Source organism: Myotis lucifugus, unplaced genomic scaffold (genome assembly GCF_000147115.1).
Source record: "Myotis lucifugus unplaced genomic scaffold, Myoluc2.0 scaffold_110, whole genome shotgun sequence".
In the NCBI taxonomy this organism is placed as follows: Eukaryota; Metazoa; Chordata; class Mammalia; order Chiroptera; family Vespertilionidae; genus Myotis; species Myotis lucifugus.
The window spans coordinates 2,742,745-2,760,345 of NW_005871158.1; the positions used below are offsets into that span (position 1 = coordinate 2,742,745).

A 17,601-nucleotide genomic window follows, 5' to 3' on the forward strand; every position below is an offset into this window, starting at 1 on the left:
GGGGGTGCAGTAAGGAGTCACCAGGCCAGCTGGGGGGGCAGTTAGGAGCGACCAGGCCAGCAGAGGGGGGCAGTTGAGGGCGACCCGGCCGGCAGGGGGTGCAGTAAGAGGTGACCAGGCCAGGGGGGGCAGTTAGGGGTGACCAGGCCAGCAGGGGGCGTGCAGTGAGGGGCAACCAGGCTGGCGGGGCGGGGGGGGGGGGGAGTTGGGAACGATTAAATGGGCGGGGGAGCAGTGAGGGGTAACTTGGCTGATGGGGGGGGGCAGTTGGGGGCGACCAGGCCGGCAGGGGGGGAAGTTGGGGACAATTAGACTGGCAGGGGCGGCAGTGAGGGGCGACTTGGCTGGCAGGGGGGGCAGTTGGGGGGTGACCAGACCAGCAGGAGATGCAGTAAGGGGTGATCAGCAGGGGGTGCAGTAAGGGGTGATCAGGTGGGGGGGAGGCAGTTAGGAGCAACCAGGCCAGCAGAGAGGGGACAGTTGGGGGCGACCAGGCCAGCATGGGGGGGCAATTAGGGGCGATCAGGCTGGCAGGGGGGCACAGTTAGGAGTGACCAGGCAGGCAGGCAGGTGAGTGATTAGGAGCCAGCAGTCTAGGATTGTGAGAGGGATGTCTGACTGCCGCTTTAGGCCCGATCCCTAGGATCGGGCCTAAACTGGCAGTCGGACATCCCCCGAGAGGTCCCAGATTGGAGAGGGTGCAGGCTGGGCTGAGGGGACCCCCCCATGCACGAATTTCGTGTACTGGGCCTCTAGTTTAGTAATAATAGAGATAGTGTATCAATCTTCTCAGACTAGATAGCTTAAACAACAGAATTTATTTTCTCACAGTTCTGCAAATTCAAAGTGCCAACAAGGTTCGTGTCTAGTGAGAGGTCTTACTATGGGTCCTTCGATTGCAGGCAGCCACTTTTCCCTGTGTGCTCATCCCCTTTCCTCAGCTCATGGCGGTGGGGTGGGGAGGTGAAAGGAAGGTGAGCGAGAGAGAGTGCTTTGGTGTTTCTTAGTAGTATAAGGACACTAATCTTATCACATCAGGGCAGGGCCTCACCCTAATTACCTCATTTAACCTTTTTTTTTCTTTATTGATTAAGGTATTACATATGTGTCCTTAATCCCCCCCATTCTCCCCCCACCCCTCCATGCCCTCACCCCCCTGGTGTCTGTGTCCATTGGTTAGGCTTATATACATGCATACAAGTCCTTTGGTTGATCTCTCCCCTTTACCCACACCCTCCCCTACCTTCCCTCTGAGGTTTGACAGTCTGATCGATGCTTCTCTGTCTCTAGATCTGTTTTTGTTATTATTTCCTTAGAAGCCCTATCTCCAAATATAGCCACACTGGCGAGTTAGGGTTCCGTATATGAATTTGGGAGGGTGGGGGAACACAAATATTCAGTCTGTGACAGGTAGTTTCTTTTTTCTTTTTTAAAATTTGTTGTTGTTTTTATTTTTTTATATTTTCTTATTTTTCTTTTTTAAAGACTAATTTGGAAAGGTGTGGATTTCAGTGATCTATGATAGTACAATGGTGAATCTATATAATTGATGGCACTTTATTTAAACTTCCAAGATGAACTACTTCCTCTTGAAATATTAAAGTTTATTGCATGTAACATTAAAAAAAAAAGATGAAATGGACCATTTCTATAAATGGTGAAATGGAACATTTTGGTCACAGATGATAACTGCAAGATTCTATAGCGTACAGTATGGGGGAGGGCTTTCTCAGGGAAATTGCCTGGGAGTTCTGAGGGAGTTTCTCAATTCTGCATCATTTTCACCAGAGATGTTTCCTTGCTGGGGTCAGTTTTGGCCAGAGGCTTAGGCATGAAATGGTGATACTGGCAATTCTATAACAGTGGGTGCAGGGAAAGTATTCATAATTTCTTACTGGATTTGTATTTGTCACACAGGCATATAATCTTGAGCCTTCTAGGTTACAACATCTGCTTCCTTTTACTAACTAAAAGTACCTTTAGACTACCTTCACCCTATACCAGTGGTCGGCAAACCGCAGCTAGCGAGCCACATGCGGCTCTTTGGCCTCTTGAGTGTGGCTCTTCCACAACATACCACGTGCGGGCGCGCACGTACAGTGCGATTGAAACTTCGTAGCCCATGCGCAGACGTCAGTTTTCCACCTGGGCGAGTCTATTTTGAAGAAGTGGTGTTAGAAGAAGTGGGGGTACATTCACTGAGGTCGACCCCTCAGATTGAGGACGTTTTTAGCAAAGGCCAGCTTAGGAGTACCCTAATTAAGTTAATAACAATGTACCTTCCTATATAGTTTAAGTTTAAAAAATTTGGCTCTCAAAAGAAATTTCAATCGTTGTACTGTTGATATTTGGCTCTGTTGACTAATGAGTTTGCCGACCACTGGCCTATACCACCTGCTTCTGGCAACCAGGTAGTTTCCAAATTTGGAAGATCTTATATGCTCCAAATTCCTCTCTATAAAGCATAGAATTTTGAAACATTTGTAAGAATATGTAATGTGTTTTATTTTTTGTATTTTATTCACATAATAGAAATGAAACACATATTGCCCTAACTGGTTTGGCTCAGTGGATAGAGCGTTTGCCTGCGGACTGAAAGGTCCCAGGTTCGATTCCGGGCAAGGGAATGTACCTTGGTTGTGGGCACATCCCTAGTAGGGGGTGTGCAGGAGGCAGCTGGTAGATGTTTCTCTCTCATCTATGTTTCTAACTCTCTATCCCTCTCCCTTCTTCTCTGTTAAAAAATCAATAAAATATATATTTTTTAAAAAATGAAACACATTTAAAAAAGAGCCCAAACCATTTTCTTTTATACCATGGTTACATTTTAATTATACTACCACAATTTCAATACACATATAGCAGCCTAACTTTTGAGTATCGTTTCAGCAACTGCCACTGTTAGTGATTTCAATTATGTATCCATGAAATCATGTGTATTCTTTTATTACAGTGTATGTGATTTTTAAGAAAAAACAAGACTAGATACTAATGAAATGGTAATAAAGAGAAATAATGTAGGATGTAAATATCTATCTGTCTGCCTATCTATCATCTATCTATCTACTAGAGGCCCGATGCATGAAATTCGTGCAAGGGGCTCGGCCCTCGCAGCCCCGGCTTCGTCCAGATGGTCGTCTGGAAGGTCATCTAGATGGTTGTTCTGCTGTTTGGTCTAATTAGCATATTAGTTCTTTATTATATAGGATATATATAAAATCACCAAGTTTTTACTTGATATTACTACTAAAATAAACTTCCTCCCTAACTAATTTGTCCCTCACATGCATAAAATACTTATATATGGAAAGTTTATTTTTCTTCTATTTTTTCACTAATATAGCATCAAAATATAACATGAATTGCTTTGATGATATTTAAAAAATAACGTTTGCTGCCCTGGCTAGTATTGTTCAGTGGTTAGAGTGTCGACCTGTGCACAGAAAAGTCGCAGGTTCGATTCCTAGGTCAAGGCAAGTATCTGGGTTGCAGGTTTGACCAGGGCCACGTGTGGGAGGCAATTAATCAATGTCTCTCTTTCACAACAGTGTTTCTTTCTCTGACCTCCTCCCTCACTTCCTCCCTTCTTCCCTCCCTTCTCCTCTCTTTAGAAATCAATGGGGAAAATGTCCTCAGGTGGGGATTAACAAAAAGAAAAAGGAAAAAAGTAATGTTGCATCTAAGTAACCCTGTTATCTTTCCAGCTGAACTTCTCTTTTATTAATTTATTTTAAAATATTTTATTGAGCCCTAGCTGGTTTTGGCTCAGTGGATAGAGCGCCAGCCTGGGGACTGAAGGGTCCCGGGTTCGATTCCAGTCAAGGGCACATGCTGGGTTGCTGGCTTGATCCCCGGAGAGGGGCGTGCAGGAGGCATCCAATCAATGAGTCCCTCTCATCATTGATGTTTCTCTCTCTCTCCCTCTCCCTTTCTCTCTGAAAAAAATATTTTTTAATATTTTGTTGAGATATTATTATATAGCATAATATTATTCTTAAGCTTACAACGAATGATTAACTATATGTATATATTGTGAAATGATAGTTAACATCCATCACCACCCATAGTTACAATTTTTTTTCTTGTGATGAGAATTTTTAAGATCTAGTCTCTTAGCAACTTTTAAATATACAATATGTATTGTTATCTATAGTCACCATGCCATACATTACAACCCCAGGGTTTATTTATCTTATAACTATAAGTTTGTACCTTTTGACCATCTTTAACCATTTTATTCACCTCTTTACCTGCTTCCTGTGGTAATCAGGTAGTTTCTGATTATGGAAGATTTTAAACACCAAGCTAAAAAAGTTTATTATCCTTGAGGTAAAAGGAATGTGTAGATGGATGAATTGGTGACATTTTATCATCATTGTTGAAAAACCACCTGAAAGATATAGGTATCCTACTGATAAGATCTCTTTCTTTCTGATGAATTTAAAATACCCCTGAATATAAGGATAGTGCTAGCAGAGGCCAGAGTCTTTTTTTAAAAAATATATTTCTTTATTGATTTCAGAGAGGAAGGGAGAAGGAGAGAGAGATGGAAACATCAATGATAAGAGAGAATCATTGATCAGCTGCCTCCTGCACGCCCCCTACTGGGGATCAAGCCCACAACCCAGGCATGTGCCCTTGGCCGGAATCGAACCCGGGACCCCTCAGTCCGCAGGTTGACGCTCTATCCACTAAGCCAAGTCGGCTAGGGCCAGAGTCTTTCTATGTGTGCCAATCCTAGGGATAATTACTGTGGTGTAATTTTGGAAACTTGTTCAGGGACTGTTTCAGATGTTTTAGAAATCATTTTTTAAAACTATGAATCCACTCTCATTAGAACTGAATTCCATAAAAATGTAAATGGAAAGAAAACACTAATTTGACTCAGACTACAACTTTTTGGTATTCATTAAAAATCATGTGATTCTGTGTAGTGAGATAAAAGTCAAAAGAAGTATCTGATTATGCATCAGAAAAATGCAAAGTAAAATCACAATGTGATATCACTTCACTCTGTCAGAATGGCTATCATTAATAAATCAACAAACATCAAGTGAAGGAAAGGGGAATGCACTGTTGGTGGAAATGCAGACTTGCAGCCACTAAGGAATACAGTATGGAGTTTCCTCAAAAAATTAAAAGTAGAACTGCCTTATGACCCAGCAATTCCACTTCTGGGAATATATCTGAAGAACCTAAAACACTAATTCAAAAGAATATATGCACCTTTATGTTCATTGCAGTGTTATTTATAATAGCTAAGATATGGAAGCAACCCAAGTGCCTATCAATAGACAAGTGGATAAAAAAGCTGTGGTACATATTTACAATGGAAAATTACTCAGCCATAAAAAAGAGAATGAAATCTTACCATTTGTGACAGCATTGATGATCTACAGGGTAGTATGCTAAGTGAAGTAAGTCCATCAGAGAAAGATAAATACCATATGATTTCACTTATATGTGGAATCTAAAGAACAATATAAACGAACAAAACAGAAACAGACTGATGGTTGCCAGAGGGGAGAGAGATTTGGGGGACTGAGTGAAAAAGGTGAAGGGATTAAAACGTAAAAATTGGTAGTCATAAAATAGTCACAGGGATGTAAAATACATCATAGGAAATATAGTCAATAATATTGTAATAACTTATGTATGCTACCAGGTGGGTACTGGAAATATCTAACTACTATCCTGTACACCTGAAGCTAATATAAAATAATATTGAATGTAAACTGTAATATTGAAAAATAAAATTAAAAAAATTATGCTGTAAGTAAAAAATGGTAACAATATCTGCAATCCTATATAATAAAACCCTAATATGAAAATCGACCGAATAGCAGAACGACCGGTCCCTATGACACGCACTGACCACCAGGGAGCAGATGCTTAATGCAGGAGCTGCTCTCTGATGGTCAGTGCACTCTCACAGGGGAAGCGCTGCTCAGCCAGAAGCCGGGCTCACAGCTGGTGAGTGCAGCGGCGGTGGCGGGAGCCTCTACCACCTCTGTGGCAGCGCTAAGGACCCCTTGGGAGATGTCCACCTGCTGCCTTAGGCGGACATCCCCCAAGGGTCCTGGACTGCAGGAGGGTGCGGGCCAGGCTGAGGGACCCCTCCCCACCCCAGTGCACGAATGTCATGTAATGGGCCTTTAGTCTAGGTATAAATGTACTGCATAGTGCTAATTATTGTTAAACATAGTTGAAATATTATTTGTAAATTCTCAAACAAAAGCATATGATTTTGGAACCTTATTCCACAGAGGGGGAAAGTAATTTTATAGAAAGCACATGTCTGATTTTTTCCTGGAAGAAATCTTAGTTCCTGTACATTTAGTGACAATTTTTACTACCTGCTACCTTTTATTTTATATCTTTGTTTCTGTCTCCAGCAGTAATAGATTCTGTCCTCAGCAGTAATAATATCTTACAGTATAACACCATATATTTTCTAGACTTCTTTCACATTTACTATGCCCTTTCATTTTTAGAATCAGTCTTTGAGAGAGCAGGTCTAGTCACATATTGCAGATAAATAAAAACAAGATCAGATAAGTTAAATGTGTTCCTGGGGGGTCACTGGGTAAATAAGTGCTTATGCTAAATATGCATTTGATGTTTTATTCAGAATCTATTCTATCACAGTCACTGAAGAAATTACAAGTTCCCTGTTGCTATGTGTTTTTGAGCTAGCTAACCAGCCTCCACTGTTTAAATCAGTGACTTTCAAATTTTATCTCACAGGACCCTAAAGATCTTGATGGGTATGTTAGGGAGCACAGCTGTGGGATTGGGGTCTGAGGGGAAGGCCTTTGGAAAGGGTGCCTCTTCAAGCAGAGCGGCTCCACCTTTATCTGTATATATTGTTCAAGGTTACTTCTGAGTTTAGCAATAGGAATAAAGGCAGTCCTTAATCAACCCTCATGAGCCATTAGATTAAACATTCAAAATACACAGACTTTTAAAAATGATTTCTCTTTATTAAGAGATCTGTAGAAAAGAAAGAATTAGTGGCATCAACTATTGGTCCCTATTCCCTCACCTGTAATTCCCCATCTTTGATTTTGATGGAGGTAATGGATAAATATTTACCTTTATAATATGGCTTGACTACTTCTGACAGACTGTAATTGCTTATTCAAAGGAAAGCCAAATAGAAGAAACCAAATTTGTTTCAAGTGTCATCCAAATTGGTACAGTAATGCCACCAATGACCAGGCTCACTCCTCTTTCGGTATTTCCTCTTCACTTCTGTTGTATAAGCAAGGCTCTGCTTCTTACTGGTTCATCTTACCCAGAGCTGCTGTATCAGCAGTGAGGGCTCACTCCCAATTGGCTTTTTCACTTCTCATGCTAGCACATTGGAACTGAGTTCCATTTCTCTTACCTTGAGTAATAAAAGCAAGGTTTTCTAACACTAAAATGAAAGAAGAATGTCTCAAATTACTATCTAAAATGTTATTAGTATCATGGTTTAATAAAAGCCATTGGAAGAGTAAAGGGAATTTAGAAATTTTACTTTAAAAAAAATCACATCTTTTAGGGATTTGTATATTATAACAAATTCTGTTTTCATATTAACTTATACTGTAAAGCTGGGTAGATGTTTCCGGGGGTCGTGTGGTATAGTAGAAAGATAATGGGCTCTGGTGTTTTCAGAGGCACTCCTACATCCAGTCCAAACTTTTTATATGACTTTAGGAACATTGCTTACTTTCCCTGAACTTTCTGAGGTTGTTGAAAAGATTAAATGAAATACCGCAAGGAAACAACCTGGCATAGTGCTTGGTACATAGGCTGTAGTGCTCAATAATATTTGTCTTATCTTTTTTTCCCTCCTAAATTAGATTGTTCTCATTTTCTAGAGGGAAATGGGTTCAAGTGAGGGTCATTACCGATACCAGGACAGCAGTGCCTGCGTTGCTTGATCAGCAGCCTGTCTTGGAACTGGGCCAGTGTTACATGTCTGCAGGATGTTTTCTGCAACAGATTAGAATGAAATCCTGTCTGTCCTCACAGAAAAGAACCACAGTGTTCTTAATGAGTAGTAACTCAAAGACATAATGCATGTAATATTTTTCAAGTGAGACAGCCTTTAACAAATTGAGGTAGGAATAGTAGAGTCCTACAACCCTACAACCCTACTTCTACCCATGCTCCAGAGTTGGTAGGTAGAAGGGTATACTTGGAAGAAGTTCTCCTGTTCTGGTGGAAGAAGAGAGATTTACCAATTCCTATACTGGAAGCTGAAGCCCAGCAGTATTTCTGTAAAGAAACCTCACATATTTCCATTTTCTATACATAGATGTCCTCCAGTGGTGGCTTGGGGCTTTGAAGCATGAAATTGGATTGTCTCATCTCCCTTAGGAGATTTCTGGGGATTGCTCTGAACCTTCAGTATGATCTTTCAAAATATAAATCAGATCATATTTCTCTTCTGATTAAAATCCTCAGTGCCTGCTCATCACAGTTAGAATTAAATCCAAATCTTTACCATAACCCACAAGACCCTGCATGATCTGGTCCCTGGGCTTTCCCAGACTATCCCAACTAAAGTAGCTACAGCCAAACTTTCCAGTTATTCTCCTTTATATTATCCTGTTGTATTGTCTTCATGATACGTTTCACTATTAAAATTATCTTGTTTAGCTGAAACCGGTTTGGCTCAGTGGATAGAGCGTCGGCCTGCGGACTGAAAGGTCCCAGGTTCGATTCCGGTCAAGGGCATGTACCTGGGTTGCGGGCACATCTCCAGTGGGAGATGTGCAGGAGGCAGCTGGTCGATGTTTCTCTCTCATCGATGTTTCTAACTCTCTATCTCTCTCCCTTCTTCTCTGTAAAAAATCAATAAAATATATTTTTTTAAAAATTATCTTGTTTATATATTTGTTTACATATTTATTGCCCATGCCCTCCTTCTAGAATGCAAGCTTCTTGTATCCTCAAGGTCTAGAATAGAGCCTATCATTCAATAAATATTGAATGTGAACAGATGAATGAACGAATGAATGGAGTCCATATGTTACTTTAACCCACATACATAGGGACTTGGAACTTTTGGAAGCTCAGAGATTTTAGTAGAATAGGAGTATGTTTGCTCTCTGATCTTAGAGTTCTGTCCTCATACATTTTTCTTTGTTCTGACTCTGAGTATATATAATGTTTTCATCTCCTACAAGCTTCTATTCTGATTATATTTAAATGGAAATAGTGCTTTAACTCTTCCCATTTAAACTGTGGACTATTGGAGTAACTTGTTACTCTTTTAGGTCAGTTGATCATGTCTTTCAGACACTTTTAGTAAAAATACAAATGACTTACAACAAAACATCTGTCAAGACAGCAGGAAAATGGTTTCTTGCTATTTTTATAGCTGTCATTTATATTGATATATAGACTCATGTCTAGATTTTGCTATTTATGTCAATAAAACTACTTTTGTTTTTATTTAGTCATTATTTTTTGCTTAAATATGTCAAGTCTTAAACCATTCTTTCAACATAAATGGCTAATTCTCATTAACATTGACAAGAATGGCTCTTGATATTTGAGGAAAAGTGTATGGAATAGTATACATTCTAGTAATTATGCTAGTATTTAGATTAATAGGCTATAGGTAATATGTCAAAATTATTCTTGTCATATCCATAGTATATAAATGAGAACATTAGGAATTGACTTTTTTCCAAAGTATTAAAGATTGGAATTTTGAAACAGTAGAAACCAGTACTTAGCCATAGCAAGGACAAATTTATATTTATAAAATTAATAAATATATATATATATGTATATATATATTATAACTCAGTGTGTTCCTCTGAAGGTTTTGAAAGATGATATAGCTATAAGTGCCCTAATAAGCCATTTATTTAAACATTTCATTAAACATTTATTAAGCATGTATTTAAGGCCATAGAATCAAAGCAAACACCTTTCTAAGTACTGCCCTGTGGGACTCCATTTCTTATCTTCTTGCCTTCTTCCTTTTATTCATTCCTTAAAGTTTAGCAGATATTAGGTCCTATGCTTAACAAACTATGGGTGTCTTATCAGCACTGTCCTCACTCTGATTCCACTGCATAGCTCCAGTGCTATGTGGGAAATGGGAAATCTTCTCATCCTGGGATAGTGAATCAATGCTGACATTCTGCTGCTACTAGAGATGCAAGGATAACTAAGATACAAACCCTCCCCTCACATAACTCAGTTTAGAAGGAGAAACAAATATATAAATAAAGATATTACAAGTCAGTTTGATAAATGTGATAATGAAAGTATATATAGCATACTTCTGAAGAGCCCAGGCTTTGGAATCTGTCTGCCTGGATTTAAATTCCAATCCATCACTACCCATTTGACCTGGGGCAAGTTACTTAATTTCAGTTTTTTCATCTATAAAATGAGACTAATAATGGTACCTACTGTTGAGTTGTTATGATGATTAAATGTGCTAATGGCATTCAAAATGCTTATTAGCTCAGTGACTGATTCATAATAAGTGCTCAATATAGATGTTAGTTATTATTGTGTTTAACAGTCAGTGATTTTTTTTGCCTTAGGGCACTAAGGAAAAAAATCAGAGATAAAGAATCACATGTCTTGTGTCTGAATGAAGTAAATAGGGAGAGGATTTTTTTAAAAGTATATTTTTGTTTATTTCAGAAAGGAAAGGAGGAGAGGGTGAGATAGATACGTCAATGATGAGAGAGAATCATTGATCGGCTGCCTCCTGCATATCCCTTACTGGGGATGGAGCTGGCAACCCAGGCATGTGCCCTGACCGGGAATTGAACCATAACCTTCTGGTTCATGGGTTGACGCCTAACCACTGTACCATACCATCCGGGCAACAGGAGAGCATTTTCAGCCAAGTGAACAGTATGTGCTAAGGCATGGATGTATAAGGAATTACAGGTAGTTCTGGTATAGGAAATAAGTAGTTCACTTTTCTTGGAACAGCTGCTAGAGAGGAAGAACCAGAAGTCAGATGATAATGAATACTGTACACCACACTAAGGAATTTGGACTTTTTTTCTTGTGGACTATGGAGAATTGTTGAAGTGGAAGGACTATATCAGATTTATATTTTAGCAAAGTCACTCTAATGGCAGTGTGAGAAATGGAAAGCAAGGAGATTATTTTAGGCAGGAAACCCATATGAAAATGTTATCAGAGAATGCCTTTCTCTGTTGCTGGTGAGAGTAGGGTTCTTGGGGTGCTGCTGGAATAAGCATTTCCGGAGGCTCCCATGGGAGGATGAGATGTGGTCGAAAGCTTCATTTGTGTGGAATTACATCCCTCAGTTTCTAAAGTCCCATTTCCCTTAAACCAGTCCAAGAAGATATGCAACTGGGGATTCAGCGGTGCTAGAAGCAAAGCCAGAGTCTAGTTTCCATTCCATGTTGGAATTGGGTCCAGCACAGCATCAGGCTAGTTCCAGTCCATCAGTCCATTGTGTGGGCAAATGCAGGGGAGTGTACCCCCTGCAACAATAGAGCCAGGAGCTCAGGACACAAGAGCGAGCAAGAGGCAAGAGAGGGCACTCCTTTGTTTAGGAGCTTATGTATCTCAAGTCTTCCTGTGCTTGCAGTGACCACACCTACTCTGCCCAATGACCTGTTCCCAGGTGCGACTGACAAGTACCTTCCCTATGTCACCCAGAATTTACTGGGCATGCCTATAATATTTGCCTTCCCTTTGTTCCTTCCCTGTTAATTAATAACTGATAACTGGGTTTATTACAACGGTATCAAAAGGATTCTGTCATAGAACTGAGGAGAGAAAATGTGAGGCTAAACCATAATAAATAATAAGTAATCAGTGGTGTGATAATTTGCTAATAACACTTTATAACATATAAAAAGCCATAGCTGCAATCATACTTCATATTAAATTAATGGCATACCTGCATGGATGTTATTTGAAGAATATATTCTTTAGATAAAAGTGAGATTAAAACTTTATCTGGGCTATGCCCTAGCCGGTTTGGCTCAGTGGATAGAGCGTCGGTCTATGGACTGACGGGTCCCAGGTTCGATTCCAGACAAGGGCATGTACGTTGGTTGCGGTCACATCCCCAGTAGGAGGTGTGCAGGAGGCAGCTGATCGATGTTTCTCTGTCATCGATGTTTCTAACTCTCTATCCCTCTCCCTTCCTCTCTGTAAAAAATCAATAAAATATATTTTTAAAAAACACAAAATGTATAAAATACAAACAATGTAACAAAAAAAACTTTATCTTGGCTAAAAGTTTATGGGAAAATAGAATGTATAATTAATATCAGTTAAACCTTAATTATTTCTGGATTTGCGTTTAGTTTTCCTTTCTTTTTTCAGTATAAACCATGTAGAAATGAATGTTATGATGTATTTTATATATGGAGGAACTTTGGACTTTCCAGACAAAGCTAATGTTGGGTATGTATTATTTTTTAATTATTTTAAATATAAAAGTATTAATATTTTTTGGCTTCTGCTTTGTTGAGCTATGTTTCAAAGTATCAGTGAAGTAGAAGCTTCACTTTTATTACCTGTTTTGCCATATCTTGTGTGTATTTGGGAATATCTAAAAATAATGTTACTGTTTTTAGAAGAAAAAATGTTCTAGCAACTCAGTAATAAGATTAAGAAAAGTCTTTATTAGACTTAAATTATGTTAGAAAAACCTTATATTTGTTTTGGAAAATAAATGAGAGGATTTTATAAAACAAAATTGAACCTTTGTCAAATTTTGAACAATTATTGTACTACTTTATTTTTTAACTTTAGCATGTCTCTTAAAACAGAAAAAGAAAAACCTTAAAGTTAATTTAAGAATATAGGCATTTTAAAGACCAACAATGATATGATTCTTAAGTGCTCTATAGTGAAATGCCATTTAAACTGCTGAAATTCTATTGGAGAGTGAAATGTACCTGGTCATCTAATTTTCTGCATGTGCTCTCCTTTTATTGCTATTCTAACATCAAAGTGAAAGCTGCTCTTTTAATATTAAATATTCATTGGTTTATTTACTTACAAACTGAATAAATATGATTTGGGGAAAGAAAGTATCATGAGTCACAAAGATTCAGTACTGAAGTTTTCCCCCTGGAAACCTATATGAATTTATCTTGCTCTCCAGGCTTGTTGGTTTCCTAAGTACCTAAAGTATGTATGGGTGCTCAGAAATATTTGCCCAATAAAAGAAGTGACTGAAAGCGTTTTGAATAATTGCATGATGTCTCTAATCTTAGGGTCATTTGTAAGCATTTCAATCTGATAAGCATCAATTTGCTACCCCAAAACTTATATTATACAGATTTGTTGCAAAGACTTTATAACTTTAACAGCCTTCAAAGCAGTTTCCTGGATGTTGAGATATATCTGCGATTCTGAGAGGAATTTGATTGAAACATCTTCAAATTTATTTCTTGTTATTCACTATTCAAATCATGTGACAGTGCTTTCGACTTTTGGCCTTTTTGTAATCCATAAAGATTATTTATTATGTGGGGCAGAAAGTTATAATTAAATTAATAATAATAGTTTAGGTTTTTCTTTTTTAAAACACTATATATTAGTAGGAAATTACTATGTATTTGCCTTGGTTTTTAAAATGGAGAATTAATACCATATCTATTTTTATTTTAGTAAAATACTCAATATGGCTGATATGTATGGACTAGAAGGATTAAAAGAAGTAGCAATCTATATTTTAAGAAGAGATTACTGTAATTTCTTTCAGAAGGTAATTATTGAGTTTCAGAAATCTTTACCCAGTACTTATGCCTTAAAGTCAGACATTATTACCTACTAGATTTTTAACTCTGACAGTGAAGTGTTTACAGCTTAAAAATATTAAGTTAACTTAATGGGAACTTTAGTTGACAAATAACTCATGTGCTATACTTAAAACAAAACAAAACACAGACATTAAGATCATTTTAAATTAAATAAAATTGAGGTGGGTTTATTGAAAGGATACATGAGTATCCTATACAATTCAGAGATGGAGAAGTGTACATCTGGGACTCAGGGTTTGGAAATAAAAGAAAGGAAATCAGGAACCCAGGTTCCCTTCTACATTTACCAAGGTACATTTATCACAGTGCTTCCCTGGTTCTTTTCCCTGAAATTATACTCCTTTTTTCTAACACTTCTCTTTATAGCATGTACTTGGGGTGGAATATATTTCTCTTCTAAAACACCGACTTCTAAATTTTAGTTTATGTAAATATAAATTTATTGTCTAAAAAAAGATCCTATACTGTGTATTTGTACAGATTCCATTTTGTACATTGTTTTTATTTTTATTTTTTTATATATATTTTTATTGATTTCAGACAGGAAGGCAAAGGGAGAGAGAAAAAGAAACATCAATGATGAGAGAGAATCATTGATCAGCTGCCTCCTGCATGCCCCACACTGGGAACCAAGCCCACAACCCAGGCATGTGCCCTCACCAGGAATTGAACCGTGATCTCCTGGTTTATAGGTCAACACTCAACCACTGAGCCACACTGGCCAGGCTGTACATTGTTTTTATATTCTTCATTGTTTTAATTTACTCTGTGATTATAGGTTATTTTTTATATTCTTATTTATGTTTTTCTGTATTTTTTAAATTTTGTACAATGGTATGTATTACTTTTATAATCAACAAAAAACAAATCTTAGAAGAATTGTTTATATCAATATTCCCCTCTTATTGGATACTTGAGGCAACAATATACATTGTATGAATTGTAATTTGGTAATTTTAATAATTTCAATAATTAAATTTAGATTTTTGTGTTGGGTAGGACTTTTCCTAGCTCTCTATATGTTGTAGCTAAGGAAGCACCCCATGTACTAAAACAGAGCTATGAACAGATGGGTCTTGTACCACCACCACTATCACAGTCTCAGGGTTTACTGAGGAACAGTTAAATTCAGCTACCTCTACTCGACTCTTTATTCCAGCCTCTATAAGTAAGGGAACTAGCAGGATGGCAGTCTGTGGTGACCTCAGCTTTGTAGAAAGTGAAGAATTCTGGTGAAAGATTTTCCTTCCCTTTCATCTGCTTCCTCCATCTTCCCAACCAAATGAAAGTTAGGAGGGAGATCCAAGCATATCCCAAATAAAGACTAAAGATGTCTTCGCATCCCCCAGAGGGATGTCTACCATAACTATAAAACCAGCCCACTCTGGAGCTTCCATTAAAGAAAAAAAGAAAGTGGTAAGAGATTTTTGGGGAGAGCCTGGAATATGCCTCAGAAACCAGTGAGAGTATACTTGAATGTGGATATTTCTAAAAGGAGGAGGAGGCTTGCTGGAGAAGCCAGTACTGACCTGGTGATTAGGGACAATAGTTATTATCATAAATAGAAAAAAGTATGGGGAGTTCACTCGACATCTGATATCCTGCTGGTGAGTGAATTGTACCTGGTCATCTAATTTTCTGGATGTCCTCTCCTTTTATTGCTATTCTAACATCAGACAAAGTAAAAGATGCTCTTTTAATATTAAATATTCATTGGTTCTTTTAATTACAAACTGAATAAACATGATTTTGGGGAATAAAGCTTCTGGAGTCACAAAGATTCAGTAGTGAAGTTTTGAATGAAAAGGACCTTAGTGGTTCATGAAGATTAGAGGATACAGGGCCTGGTGACACTGTGTCCCACCTGGGACTCACTGTGCATCATGAACCACTAGCAGGGGTCCTCAAACTTTTTAAACAGGGGGCCAGTTCACTGTCCCTCAGACCGTTGGAGGGCCAGACTATAGTTTAAAAAAAAAAACTATGAACAAATTCCTGTGCACACTGCACATATCTTATTTTGAAGTAAAAAAACAAATCGGGAACAAATACAATATTTGTATTTGCATGTGGCCCGCGGGCCGTAGTTTGAGGACCCCTGCGAGGAATCTCTATCCACTGAGAGACTCGGGTGAAGTTTAGTCTGCCCCTAAAAGAGCCGCCAAATCAGACTAGGCCACCAATACACCAACATCTGAATTAGAGCAAAGTCAAGGACATCTCCCTACTACCATGTTGGTCTCTGGTTAGTTACTTAAGGTGACCATAGCTGCCCATAGCCCTCTTCCACAGGTGTTAGACCTAGACTCTGGAGGTGCAGGGCGACTGCCCTATTCCATACGTTCTACTATCAATATAGTCAGTGATTTAAGTCAGATACGAGATAGGTGTTTAACAGTAGTATACTGAATTTCAATACCAAAAGTAACCACAAACTACTGAAATTTGCCTATAAGGGGGATTTCGACACAGCATGGTTGACAGCGCTAGGTGGGAAAAAGAAGTTTTATGTTAGTATCTTCTCTGAGCTGAGAATCCTTAATAGACCAATTGCATCTAACATTTACAAAATAATCTCTTTTATGGATAGTCTTATGGGTTGTATGCAGCTTCTTATATTTTACTTTCAATAATGCCCTCAACTTTAAAAAACAATAGGCATAATATTTGATGCCATCAAAATAACAGAAAAGGAAATTTAAAAAATTATTAATATGGTATTTTGTTGAAAACTTTTTTACTTTATTTTATGTATTTTCATATAGTCTGTATTGCTGTGGTAACATATTTCTCTTTTCATTGACCTGATCTTTAAATTATTTGCTTTATATATTTTGATAATATATATTTGTGTGAACATATCTTTAAATATATAATTTTAACTTCTAGATCTCAGTTATGCAGTTTCTTGGCAGTGACTTAAATATAGTAAGCCTTTAATAACACTCTCCATAGTAATACAAATTTAGGTATAATACGGTGGGTAACTGACCCTGGAACTCCTGGCAGGCTGACTTCCGTCATTTCATTAACTTTATAGTCTTGCCTTTTACATGACTTTGGGACTTTATTTAGAGTAGTGGTTCTCAACCTTCCTAATGCCACAACCGTTTAATACAATTCTTCATGTTGTGGTGACCCCCGACCATAAAATTATTTTCGTTGCTACTTCATAACTGTAATTTTGCTACTGTTATGAATCATAATGTAAATATCTGATATGCTATATGTGTTTTCCGATGGTCGCGACCCACATGTTGAGAACCGCTGACTTACAGGCTTATAGTGGGATTTATATATTTTTTGCCACTGTTTTAAATTTTTTAGGTAATGATTTAAATATATGTCTTTCCACATTCTACAAGTAGGGTTTGAAAATAACTAAATGTGAGTCATCCTATTTTTACAAAAACACTTGGGAATCAGCATTTCCATATAAGTAAAATTCTCAGAAAGCTAAAGTTAATACGTTAAGCCAGGAATCAGTAAACTTTTTCTGTAAAAGCCAGATAGTAAATATTCTAGGCTTTGTAGGCCATGTGGTCTCTATCACAACTACTCAGTTCTGCTGTTGTAGAGCAAAAGCAGCTAGAGACAGTATATAAATGAAACAGAATAGCAGTGTTCCAATAACACTTCATTCACAAAAACAGTGGTAGGCTAGATTTGGCCCACAAGCTATAGTTTGCCAGTTTTCGCTTTAAGCAGTAAATGGTTTTTATTTTAATAATTTTATGGAAATTATTCTTGTTATATATCAATTAGTGTACTTTGTTGTAGAGGGCTAGTCATCTATATATATAAAAGCCTAAGC

At 37.9% G+C, this 17,601-nt stretch overlaps 1 protein-coding gene across 1 annotated transcript in view; it reads left to right on the top strand.

The window, feature by feature from the left end:
- KIAA1107 (KIAA1107 ortholog) overlaps nt 1–17,601 on the top strand; it is a 70,026-nt gene that overhangs the window by 22,729 nt on the left and 29,696 nt on the right. Inside the window, 2 exon segments of the mRNA XM_006093177.3 lie at nt 12,340–12,420; nt 13,636–13,732. Coding sequence (XP_006093239.1) covers nt 12,340–12,420; nt 13,636–13,732 — 178 coding nt within the window.